This window comes from Triturus cristatus, chromosome 10, assembly GCF_964204655.1.
Source record: "Triturus cristatus chromosome 10, aTriCri1.1, whole genome shotgun sequence".
Classification (NCBI taxonomy): domain Eukaryota; kingdom Metazoa; phylum Chordata; class Amphibia; order Caudata; family Salamandridae; genus Triturus; species Triturus cristatus.
In genome coordinates this window covers 1,027,548,984-1,027,561,693 of record NC_140593.1, presented here as the reverse complement: position 1 = coordinate 1,027,561,693, position 12,710 = coordinate 1,027,548,984, and the positions used below count along the sequence as shown (strand labels likewise).

The 12,710-nt window shown below is 46.7% G+C and overlaps 1 protein-coding gene across 4 annotated transcripts in view; it reads right to left on the bottom strand.

Annotated features, from left to right (window-relative positions):
* The window catches only part of LOC146796473 (retinol dehydrogenase 16-like), a 255,129-nt gene that overhangs the window by 108,908 nt on the left and 133,511 nt on the right, over positions 1-12,710 (bottom strand). For 2 of the 4 annotated variants that reach the window (XM_085629075.1, XM_085629074.1), the window contains exon 5: positions 1,444-1,860. The exons of the other annotated variants lie outside the window; for them this stretch is intronic. In XM_085629075.1, coding sequence (XP_085485201.1) covers positions 1,667-1,860 — 194 coding nt within the window. In that variant the 3' untranslated portion in view covers positions 1,444-1,666. Of the gene's footprint in view, positions 1-1,443; positions 1,861-12,710 lie in introns of those variants that run through there. 4 annotated transcript variants of the gene reach the window in all.

The following is a 12,710-nucleotide window of genomic DNA, read 5'->3' as shown; positions in this document are numbered from 1 at the left end:
TCTCGGCTCGAATCGTGGAATTACGTCCATACCAAGCATTCCGGACTGACACGACATCACATGGTTACCACAGCAACCCCAGCTCTAGCAACCAATAAGGGCTCCTCACGTAACACTGTTGTTGTTACATGTGACTCCGCGTCATCACTTCCTGTTGTTTACGCGGCACGTCCTGCTACACGCCCACATCCATCTCTCTTCCTCTACCAGAAGTAAACCTCGCGCACTAGTCTTTCTGCCAGCACCTCTCTGACGTACCAATTGGCACGCGGATCAGATTGGCTGGTCTACGCAAGATAATCCCTTCGGGAGTTCTGAGATTCGTCCCCCGAGTCGGCGTGGATCAAGGGTAGGTGGATAGGCGTCCTGTACTACGGACTTCTGTAAGTATTCTCTCGTGGGTCCCAGTGCCTGGGTCCTCATCTTGTGCGGATTTCCATGCTATATGATTAAGCTACTAAGTGAACAGCTCTCAATTCTATCTTCTTGCGGCTGCACTTTCTGCCCTCCCCTCCGGTCGCCGCTTTTTGTACCATTAGGACACTGTACTATCCGGTGTCTGCCTCCAGCGCCAGCTCGTTGGATCTCGCAGCCCTGCAGTTAAGGGTGAGTGGTTGAACCGAATTAACTGATATCTCTGCCCTGATGCCACTAAATACCTCCCGCATCCGGCGTTCTTAAATTTCTGCCCTAGCACCAGTCACAGTGGGAATTGGTCAATTTTTAAATACTCTCGTTTTAGTCCACCTCTATAGGGTGTTCACAACTAGTACCACCTTATAGCTGAACACTTGGCAGTAGTGAAATTGCATGACAACTGATTATCGTAGTTGTTAAGAGATAAGATCTATAATGTTTGTCGCAATGCAATTGTTATTTACATGTATGTTTGTGTCCCTGTATATTTTTCTCTTTCAGGCATTTTACCTAACCTGCACTAGTCACCACTTATTAGGGTGCTGTATGTGTGGTAAGTGCCACAGTAGCCACTACCACTACCAATAAGTGTGTGAATCACCTGGTCCTGAAGAATTGCGGTTACTTTACTTAAGCAAGAAACATGTTGACCATCTATGACCACAGCGTAATACAGTCAATTTAACTGTAACATTACGCACTCTATTGTTTTTATTATAAGAGTGGGACCCCAGTCATTTAATAAACACTATTCAGGTTCCCCACTACTTATTTTTAATACACTCCTTTCACCACACACTTTCTCACTTGAAGGCCCTCACCTGCATTCACCCACCGGCAACTATGGAATAAAGATCTCCACTAAAAGGCGCCATTGGGGTCGCCGATCGGGGATTGCAGCGCCGCCCCGATTCGGAGCAGACCCGATGATGACACTTAACATCTGGGCCACATGCTGACGACATATGACAGCTAGTCTGCCGGGTGTGTGAGGGTCTTTTTCCTAAAGGAGGATTCTCCTCCTGACCTCGGGGACACATTTATCTCTTTACTCACCAAAAATTCTCTCTAGGAACAGCATACATTAATAGCAGCATCCCACCCGCCATTCTGAAAATTGTTCTAGCACCACTGTGTACATAGTGAAGGAGAGAGAAAGGAATGACCCGCACCTTAGCCAGTCCCACGAAAGAGTGAGGTCTGGCACTGAAATACTAAATTTCTCCTGCTGACCCTCTAAAATGTAAATCTATTTAAGTTTGGCGAGAATGGTATCCACCAATATAGTGGGAAAGTAAGAGAGTGGCACGAAGAAAAGTTTGGCGTCCCAGCCAGCTGTGTAGCGGGTTCGTGGGTAGACAGCTGTCAACCCGTGCTCCATGCAGTCTGTGACCAGTGAGAGGTTGGTAGCAATCTTTTCTATTGCATCAGATCTATTGTAAACTGCAAGAATAAAAAATAAACATATGCATCAAATTAGATTACAGACATGCTTTTGCTTTCTATTTTACATTTCACATTTTCCCCATTGTAACACACTGTGTGGAAATTGTTGGTCTTTGGAAGACTACTTCAGCATATTAGGAATTAGAGACTGGATCTATTACTTTCCAATAATTTACATGTTGTGTTTCAATCTGTCTTGAATATGGGGAGAGGATGCAAGTGGTTGCCTGGGGAAGAGGCTGCACAGTGAGGCCCAGCACAACCTCAGATTGGCAGAGTTAGGGGAGGAAATGTTGCACTTAAGTAAATCATTGAAGGTGAGGAGATTTCTCTCCATCATGTGTGAATGTTTCCCTGAATTATTCTTGAACAGTATTTCACAACCATCCTTACAGTAATATTAATTCTTGCCAACCAGCAATATAGTCTAGCTACCTACATTCTGTCCTGCTGAGGATATGTTTAGATGCACAGCATGGTATGGCCAATAGATTAGTCTACTTGGTCATTGACCTCATGAGAATTTTTGGGGACCTAGTCCAGACAGATTTTAGGCCCCAACTCTAGAACAACTTTTAATTGTATTGCCTTTTGTCTGCTAATTTAAGCCTGCATCTATATCAAAAATATAACACAGACAGACAGACAGACAGACAGACAGACAGACAGACAGACAGACAGATAGATAGATAGATAGATAGATAGATAGATAGATAGATAGATAGATAGATAGATAGATAGATAGATAGATAGATAGATAGATAGATAGATAGATAGATAGATAGATAGATGGATAGATAGATAGACATAGATGTATTTATCTATATGTTGGGGTCTTTGAAAAAAGAGAGTGAAAGAGTCGAAAGTAGAGGTAGAGCATTTCTGATAGAAAAATAGACAAAGGTAAGATAGAGTGAGAGAAAGATTACATTACCAGGGGGGGCCCTTGGCAGGTAGGGGACGTGGACTATTGTCCACTTTGCCCATGCCTCAAAATGTCTCTACTCAGTGACTCTTCACTGGATTTAGGATGCCCTCAACACTCCATAATATAGGACGAGCAGTGATCATCTTGTTATCACAGGACCAAATTGCAGCAATTTCTTGGTAATCTTTCTTGCACCTGCTCTGACCCTACTCGATGGAGGATCAAACGTTTTGGGTCACTCATCCATTGTTATGCGCCTGACCACATTTCGTGACCAATGTCTCTGGTTTTCTAAATCTTTCTCACCCGATTGACAATGTTCTGTAGCAGTATGTGCAACAAAGGCTCCATGTGGAATAGTAGCAATTCGATCTGTTACTGAAAAACATACATTAAGCAATGATCAATAAACATTCAATGGTAATAACAGAAAAACCGGGCCCACTACTATGTCTTCATAAAATATCATATTTGCAGATTCGAAAAAAGTGTTTAGTGCTCAGAGTACCTACCTGTGGGGCTGCAAGCAGTCAATACACAATGAAAACACCCACGCCAATCAGTGTCTCACACGCTAAAGTGTATGCGCAGGCAAGATTGGGTAAGATTGGGAGGGTGTGAAACGTCAGATTTTCCAACTATCATGCTAGCCTATCATATGAGAAGCAGGGAATGAGGGCGGCTTAAGAGGCAGGGAAGAGGGACAGGAGTAAGGTATTTAAAAAAACAATATTCTGAAAAATAAGCAATATTTTTAAGACCTTCAAAACAGAGACCAGAGAAAGCGTGCATGTCTGTGTTTTTGTCTGTGTGTGTAAGTAAAATTCCCAGTTGAAATCTGACAGATACCTCACAATACCGGACTAAAACACCTGCACCCAACTTCTTCTTAGATAATACATTTATTCGGGGAGTAACACCCCCCTCAAGCTATGCCTCTGAGTGTACGCCCAGATGTGGGTCCTATGCCTACTGTTCCATTGAAATCATGTTACACCAGACTGTTGAGCCGCAAATAGGATGAAAACAGTCTTTGGTTGCTTGTGTTCTAATTCAGGGAAGACCTTGCCTACAGCTCAGACTGGGATGGTCCTATTGGAACAGGGTTAGGTCTGAACTATATATGGCTGGGAAAAAACTGAGGAAGCATAGTGGGCAAAAGAAAGATGGTTTGGAATGCTACCCAGAGCGATTGCCAGTGGTTAGACCATGGGTCTCCAACCTCTTTTAGAGTGAGAGCTACTTCTGACATCTGAAAACCTTCTTGAGCTTGTGCCCAACACTTAAAAAGGGTACACAACCTAAACACCACCACCACACAATACACCCTCAGTTCTGCTCCAGTCAGCATACACTATTGTCACAAGAGCTGTATTACAAATGGGTTATGTTTGGGGTCCCAAAGGATCAGTATTGCCCATTTCTGCGAGGTGAGTGTTTCCTAGGGGCTTGTTGTCTCTCTGTCATAAAATACATATGATCCTCCTGCTCTCATTTGACAGCCATGGTCCGGAACGTTTTCACTATCTGCCTAATTGTAGTGAGGTTCATTGGTTGATGTCCGCAAATAAACAAACCAAAACATATTTTTTAGCATATAGGCTGCATTGTGGAACATTGGCTAAAGGGGCAAAGCAGGAAGAAGAAGGGAAAAAAGCAAGAAAGAACAAAAGAAAAATGAACTAAATAAATTAAGAGGAAGGATGGAAGAATGGAAAGGAGGGAAGAAAAAAATGAGGGAATGTACATGGAAAACAGGAAGACAAAGAAAACACAGAATAAAGGAAGAGAAAGAAAGAAAGAAAGAAAGTAAAGAGGAAAGAATGCAAAAGACTGAAGAAAGAAACCAGAGGAAACAAAAAGGAAGTAGAGGGAGTTGGGGGAGAAATTAAAAGAAAAGGATATGATCACAGAAAAAGGAAGGAAGGAAATAAGGAGACAAATGAGAAAGGAAGAAAAGGAAAGAAGCAGATCAAAGAAAGAAAAAAGAAGCAGAAAAAGAGAAAGAAGGAAAAGGGTCCAAAATTGGAATGAAAAGAAGAAAGAAGGAAAGAAAATGAAAGAATAAAAAAGAAAGAAATGCAAGATGTGCAAAAAAGAAAAAAAGGATGGCGTGAGTGTAGGGCGAGGAAGAAGAAAAGAAAACAAGAACAAAAAACAGCAAAGGAAAGTGACAAAGAAAAGAAAGGAGAAAGGAAAAAGGAGAAAATGAGAAAATATAGAAAGAAACAAGAAAAGTAGAGGAAGAAAGAAGAAGAAACAAAACAGCAGATAAAGAAAAGCCACAGCAAGAAACAGAAAGAAAGGAAAAGAAAATGAAGGAAAAGTAGAGAAAGACGGAAAGAAAGAGAGAAAGATACGAGAAAGCATCAAAGAGGACAGAAAAAATGAATTACGATGGAGGACACACAATGTTAAGTGCTGCCTTAACAAATGGCAGCTGCATATTATCAATTCGTCTAACAGACAGTTATGTGCGAACTACTCAAAGGCATGCTGCGAGCTACTGGTAGCTTGCAATTGACCTGCTGGAGACACTTGGGGTAGATGTATTTCAAGCATTCCTCCAATCAATTGTGTTTTATTGAATTACAAGCTACATATTGTTGGAAATGGGTTCCATCCATTTAGTCTGCAAGGATTTTTTGCTTTCGATTACCCAGTCAGTTTTTGGACCTTTACTATGGGTGAGTCTCACTTTGTGAGTCTCCCTCATAGTAATTGCATGGTAATTGGACAGAGCATGTTTACCATCAGTGCCTGTCTTTTAAGATAAGACTGCTACGGCACTGCTAGACACTGGGCTTGTTATACATGTGCACGCCTGTGCGCACTGGTGCAGGCTGCACACAAGAGGCTACCATTGTGCACAGCCTGGGTGCTACCCACAGGTAACATGCCAAAATAACCCCTTTTGGCAGGCCAAAATCTTCCTTTTACTTATTAATTTCACCCCGAAGTAGGCTTTATTGTCCTTAAAGTCAGGGTGCATTGTATTTAAAAGTAGGACATGTAAACGTTAATGTTGAACATGTCCTCACAGTTAAATTTACCCAAAAGCTATGCTCACTGTAGCAAGGCTGGCAGCTTCTATAGGGAAACACTGGACTACATTGTTACATTTAATAAATGCTAAATGTGGGTTGGTAGCACCTAGTGAAATTCAAGGACTCATTTATATAGTTATTCATAATCAAATTTAATGGTAAAATCAAACTATTTAGCAACAAGAACTTTTAAAAAGTCAACATTATTCTGTCTAAAGCCTCTGGAGGACTTTCTGTAAGCAATCAACCGTCTCCTGGCAGGTAAATGGATCCCTGTACTGAGGTGCGAATTGCTCCAAGGAAAGGGAACAAAGGGCCTTTGGTGTTTAAGTGGAGTTGGCATTTCCTTAACAGGATGGCCTGGGGCATCCATGCAGTAAATTGATGAACCTCATAGGGGCCTTTCCTGTCATAGGCAGAGGTAGCTAACACCTGGCCTGGCCCCTCTATTGTCCTTCTAGTTAGGCTTTCTCCATTTCTAGTGGGAGAGGGAGCTGTTCCAGAACTGGTTTATGGTGACCACAGAGGAGGGCTTCTCATTTACATGGCCATACCTTAGGCTGAGTACAGGCGTTCTGCACAGGGTATGAAGGGTTCTGCCATAGTAGATTGTCCCAGAATGTAATGCTGGTGAGTTGCGACAGGTTTGGAGGGATGATGTGGCATCCTAGGATTGGCCAGGGATACCTGGCATCTAGAACCTTCCAACCATACTTAAAAACCCTGCACAAGGGAGAGACAGAGAACAACACCCTGAAAGGGACCAACAGCAAAATCTTGGACAACTGGATGTAGAAGCCACTTGATGCCCTTGATGGACTGAGGACTCTGTCTGCAGCCGACCCCAGGGCTACATGGGCCTCTCCGGGGCCAGTGGCACTGACCCCCTATTGACCTTTGGGACCAGTTGGAGAAAGATCTGGACTCCATTGCCACTACAAGTGCCTTGCAAGATAGCCAGGAGGCTCTGGGGCGTGGGGTGTGAGCAGGAGGGTGCTCTGTGGGCTAATAGGAAAAGGATTGCACAAGGTGCCCCCACCAGCAGAACAGGAGTACCAGGAACCAGGAGTGGAAAAGAATGGAATGGCACAGGGAGTCAATAAAACCACCTCCTTGCAAAATGCATCCTTTAGCGGCCTGATAGAAATGCTTCTGGTGGCTAGAGCTCACCAACAGGAGCAAACCAAGCCCAAAATCATCCAAATTGTTCCACTGGGGCCCAAGATATGTTGGGTTAAATATTTTGACCTTTGACCTTCAGGAAACCAAGCATGTGGTGCTCCAACGAAGTTCTTAACAAACAAAGGGGTGGGTCAGCGTATCATTTATATATTATTTCCCTGGGGAAGCAGGCATGTGCGTAGGGCCCCCGTAGCCAATGATATGGTTTCTGGTGTGGGGGGGGTAGTTGTATTAGTTATCTTTTAAACATTTATTTTTAGGTAGTTTGTAGAGGTTGAGGGTTTTTATTTTGTACATTTAAGGCTTGGTTTATCTTTTGAAGTACTTTCATGTTACTTAACTTTATTGGTGGTTCTGTAGGCCGTATGTTGTGTTGCACTTTTTCCAGAGTATCTAACGTTTGGTAGATATATAAAAATAGGGAGTTTGGTTATGTAGGAGATTGGGTTACCTATTGAGGGGGGTGAACCCCTATGCAAGCAGCAGCCACAATCTCTATCAGGGTGAAACCAAAGCAAGCCCCTAATTAACCCATGCTTAACTCTCTGGTAGCTTGGCACAAAGCAGTCAGGCTTAACTTAGAGACAATGTGTGAAGCATTTTTTACAGCACTTCAAACATTAATAAAGTGAAAACACAACACAAGAAATATCCCATACAAATTCAGAAAATCTGAGTGAAATGTAATAAATTATGTGAAACTAAAACTAGATCCGGAGAGAAGTAATTTTAAAGATTTAATTGAAAATAGTGCCTAGAAGTACAAAGCACCAACTGTGGTTATCTGCTTGCGCTTATACCTGGACAAAGTCACAAGCTCATGCCGACCATGATGGAGTGCAGGCCGGATACAGGGATGAAGGATGTCTGGACAAATTAGCGAGTTAAAAATATTGAGAGACAGAAATATCGGAAATTAAATATTGTGACACACAGATATCGTGATGCACAAACATCGTTGACAAGAATAACGTTTTTTGAGGTAAGAGGGGGTCATTCTGATGGCTGTCGGACTGCATCCGATGGCTCATCAGATGCGGTTCGACGGTCATATGCTGCTGCGGTCTGACCAACACATTACAGTGCATGCGGTCGGAGACAGCAGGGGGAGGGACAGTCGAATGCTGCCCATCAGACCATTGAAGAGTCAACAATCCCTAAAATAGGGGCGGCACCGTTGTAGGGATTACAATGACCCTTTCCGCCTGCCCTTTCATGGCGGTTTGCCAGCCATTAAAAGGCAGGCAAAAATTGAATTTGGGGGGTCCCTAGCAGGCCCCCTCCCCCTTGGCCCTCAGCTATGGGGCCTGGGGTGCACCCATGGTGCCCCTTAAACATCCCTGCACTGGTATAGGTGGGGGGTATTGTGATTAGGGTGAGCACCCATGTTATGTTATGTTAACCATTCTTCTATAGCGCACAGCTGCCCCAGCAAAGGGGCGTCCCGGCGCTCTGACTAGCAGAAGAAGAAACATAGACAGAAAAGGAGAAAACCAAAGAAAAGAAGCAGCGGGGCAAGAAAAAAGGTCCTATACAGTATAATTAAAATCCAGGGGGGAAAAGATAAGTTTTACTAGCCCTCCTGAACGTAAGCAAATCATCCAGGGCGCGCAAATGGGCAGGTAATGAGTTCCAAAGCCTGGCCGCCAGATAGCGGAAGGGGCGCCCTCCCGCTCTGCAGCGCTTAAACCGTGGAACTGCTGCTAGATTTTGACCCAATGACCTCAGAGAACGAGAGGGGACATAGGGAGTGAGAAGATGCTCTAAAATCAGAGGAGAAGACAACTTAAGAATCTTGAAGGAGAGGCAAAGTGTCTTAAACTCAATCCTTTGGGCCATAGGCAGCCAATGGAGTTTCCGGATAGTTTCCTTAGCAGAGCAAAACCTAGGTAAGCCCACCAAGGCTTTGGCCGCCGCATTCTGTATGCGCTGCATCCGGATAACTTCCGCCTGATTGGCCCCCAACAGGAGCGAACTCGCATAGTCAAGCCGGGAGAGTATGGTGGCCTGAATTATCAGCTGTCTAGTGGGGGCATCAAAAAATTTCAGGGCTGGCCTAAGCCCACGCAGGATACCAAAGCAAGTAGCAGCAACTTTTTTAGTGTGTCCACGAAAACTCAGGGCGGGATCCAGCCAGACACCCAAGTTTTTAACCTCGGGTACCGGGATGGGGGCTGGACCCAGCTCTGGGGCCCACCACTGAGCACCCCAGAGGTTGCTCAGCTTACCAACAATAAGGACCTCCGTTTTCTTGGCATTGAGTTGTAAACAGTTAGCCGTCATCCAACCGGCCACCGCCCTCAAACCCTCCCTGAACCTAAGTGCCTCGGAGTCGGAGTCCCCATTAAGTGCAACCGCCAGCTGCGTGTCGTCCGCGTAGGAAACCATAGTCAGACCCCAGTTCTTGGCGACCGCAGCCAGCGGCTGCACATACAGATTGAACAACGTGGGGCTAAGTGCCGACCCCTGAGGCACTCCCTGCTCGATGAGATGAGGTTTAGACTCAAAAGGAGGTGTAGCGACCCGGAATGAGCGACCTGCTAAAAATGACCAAAACCAGTCAAGTGCCAAGCCAGAGAACCTGCTTCCCCCAGACGCTGCAATAGTATCGCGTGTGAGACCGTGTCAAACGCGGCACTAAGGTCAAGTAACACCAGTGCCGCAGTTTGGCCGGAGTCAAGTATGGAGCACAGATGTTCCGTCATCGCAAGGAGAGCAGTCTCCGTGCTATGGTCTGCCCGAAAACCATTCTGGGAGGAATCCAGGATATTAGCAATCTGGAGATGTTGAGTCAAGATTCCATTAACATGGGCCTCCGCAACCTTGGCGGCCCATGGGAGAAGAGAGATCCGGCGATAGTTCTCCAGTTTAAGAGGGTCCAATGCAGGTTTCTTCAGGATAGGGGTGACATAGGCTTGTTTCCACTTAGCAGGTACAATCCCTGAAGACAGCGAGAGATTGATAAGTTGGCGTACAGGGGGGAAACATAAAGCAGCCGATTCTCTGAGTTGTGCGGGTCTAAGCGGGTCGGCAGGGGTCCCGGATTTAACTTTAGCCGACAGCCTATCAAACTCTACCTCAGAGATTTCAGAAAGTGTGGCCAAAGCCACATTAGCAGTAGAATTCAACCTCAGGTCCTCACACTGAGGGATGATAGTAGGAAAAGAGCGATAGATGGTATGTATCTTTTCCAAAAAAAAGGTGGCAAGCTCATCACAATGGGACACTGAGCATATCTCATCTGCTGAAGCTCTTTTAGCGGTTAGATCTTTAAGAACTTTAAAAATCAACTTCGCAGGATTAGGGCTGCGTTTGAACTCCTGGGAATAGTAGGCTGCACGAGCTCTACATATGGCTCTATGGTAGATTTTTGTTTTAGCGAGGTACAGTATTTTCTTCTCGATATCATAGGTTTTACACCAGTCTCTTTCCGCATGTTTACATGTTTTTTTTAAGAACAATAGTGCACTATCATACCATGGACTGGGTTCCGAGGACCGACTTTTACTCCACTTAGCAGGGATCAGGGAGTCAAGTGCCTGGGTAACCCAATCACAGAAGAGATCATAGCCAGATTCGACGTCGTTAAAAGGGCCCAGCGGGTATTCGCTGAGTACCCGAAGAAAATCCTCAAGCTTAAGTTTCTTCCAAGGACGTTTGAAAATAGATCTATCAAGGTTCTTAAGAGGAGGATTTCTGATCACAAGGTTTAATTCCACTAAAAAATGGTCTGACCAAGCTACCGGCATCGGCGGCAAAACATTAGCCATTGGCAGGATGGTAAAAATGGGGTCCAGAATATGTCTACCCACATGCGTGGGGTGGGCGACCACCTGGCTTAACTGCAGCGCTTCTAAATCTGCAAGAGTACTACTGATAGCAGGGGTGTGGCAGAGGTCAAAGTGGAGGTTGAGATCGCCAAGGACAGTAAAATTGGCCGATCCAACCGCAAGAGAGCTCACTATTTCAGGAAGAGCTTTTCTGAAGGTGAGGTCATTGCCAGGGGGCCTGTAAATCATAAGCCCAGAGAAGGTAAATGTAAATGTTGTAGACTTGTAAAGCGCACAGCTGCCCCAGCAACGGGGCGTCCCGGCGCTGTAGAAGGTGATGATTTACCGTAATACAAAAATGAGCACTCTCACACCCATCCATAACTCATTTTTTCCAGATACAGGGGTAGCATAATTTAACTATCACTGCAATACCCCCACCCCTGGAATTACGATTATGAATAAAAATAGAATATTCTGGGGGGATCGCTAAGTTCAGTTCCACAACAGCCTCATCATGAAGCCAGGTTTCGGTCATGAAAAAGATATTGGGAGCCTCCGCTAAGATGAGGTCGTGGATTGCGGAATGGTGTTTAATCAGAGACCTGACGTTGAGATTCCAGATTTTAAGATCCCGAGGAACCGAAGGTTTGCTAGGCGGGAATACCTTAAGAGGGGGCTCACATAATGCTCTAATAGGGGTAGGGGAGCTAAAGACGAAATTGCCACAGGGGCATTGGAAAGGGCCACACAACGAATCATGAGAGGAGTACTCGCAAGATGAGGACAACTGCCGAATACCAAGTAACTCATCTCTTGTGTATTGTCCGCCGGCAAGTTTATGAGGCACACTGACCCTAGCGCCAGGCGCCTCCTTAGCGCTGACGGGCGCAGACGGGCCGGACTCTGGCACGACTTCGGCGCAGATACGGCGCGACCGCTGATCGCGTCCGCTGCGCGGAGACATGACCGTCCTTTGTTATGCGCAGTGTGAGACCGGCCTCGCGGCGTGGGCCCTCCCGATCAACGAGCCAACCTGCAACCACCCGGATACCTGATGTCGCAGACCCAGGCCGCCCCAGCCCCACCAACCTGAGGGCCGGCCAGGGCACCCGCCGAACTCAACACCCTACCACGCATGCCCAATCAAGGGCGCGGGAACCCCCAAGCGAGACCAAGAGGCGCCAGCCCAGCGACACCTCGGATCGCCTTCCCCCGGGAGGGTTCGATCGGCCACCCGGCCCCTGGGGTGCAGGCGCCTCGCCTGCTGAGCGTCTGGGGCCCTGCCCAGACCAACCTGAAAGGAACAAAGGACCGAGCGGCAGGAAATCCCGTCGAACCCCCTCAGTCACCCAAACCCCTCTCTGCAAGGACTCCGGACTTCAAAGGGCAGGGGGAGTATAATAGGGGGTGCCGAAAGGACGAGAGCAGAGAAGACCTGGAACCATCTGAGCCCTGCTAACGCTGTCGCGGCCCCCGAACTCCGAAACCCCCCGAGCCTGCTGAGTGACTCGCGGCTCCCGAACGCTGAACCACCTGAGCCCTGCTGACGCCGTCGCGGCTTCGTGTCCCTGGAACCACCTGTGCCTGCTGAGTGACTCGCGGCTCCCGAACGCTGAACCACCTGAGCCCTGCTGACGCCGTTGCGGCTCCGTGTCCCTGGAACCACCTGAGCCTGCTGAGTGACTCGCGGCTCCCGAACGCTGAACCATCTGAGCCCTGCTGACGCCGTCGCGGCTCCTTGTCCCCGGAACCACCTGTGCCTGCCGAGTGACTCGCGGCTCTCCCCGCCAGGAAGATCAGCAAGAGATTGCCGGGAGAACCAACACCCTCCAGCTCAAGGATTGGGAGCTGTCCGCAGGGTCCTCCGCAGAGACCTTGTACTCATAGACTGTCCCGCTACCCCCATTCCCCCATCAC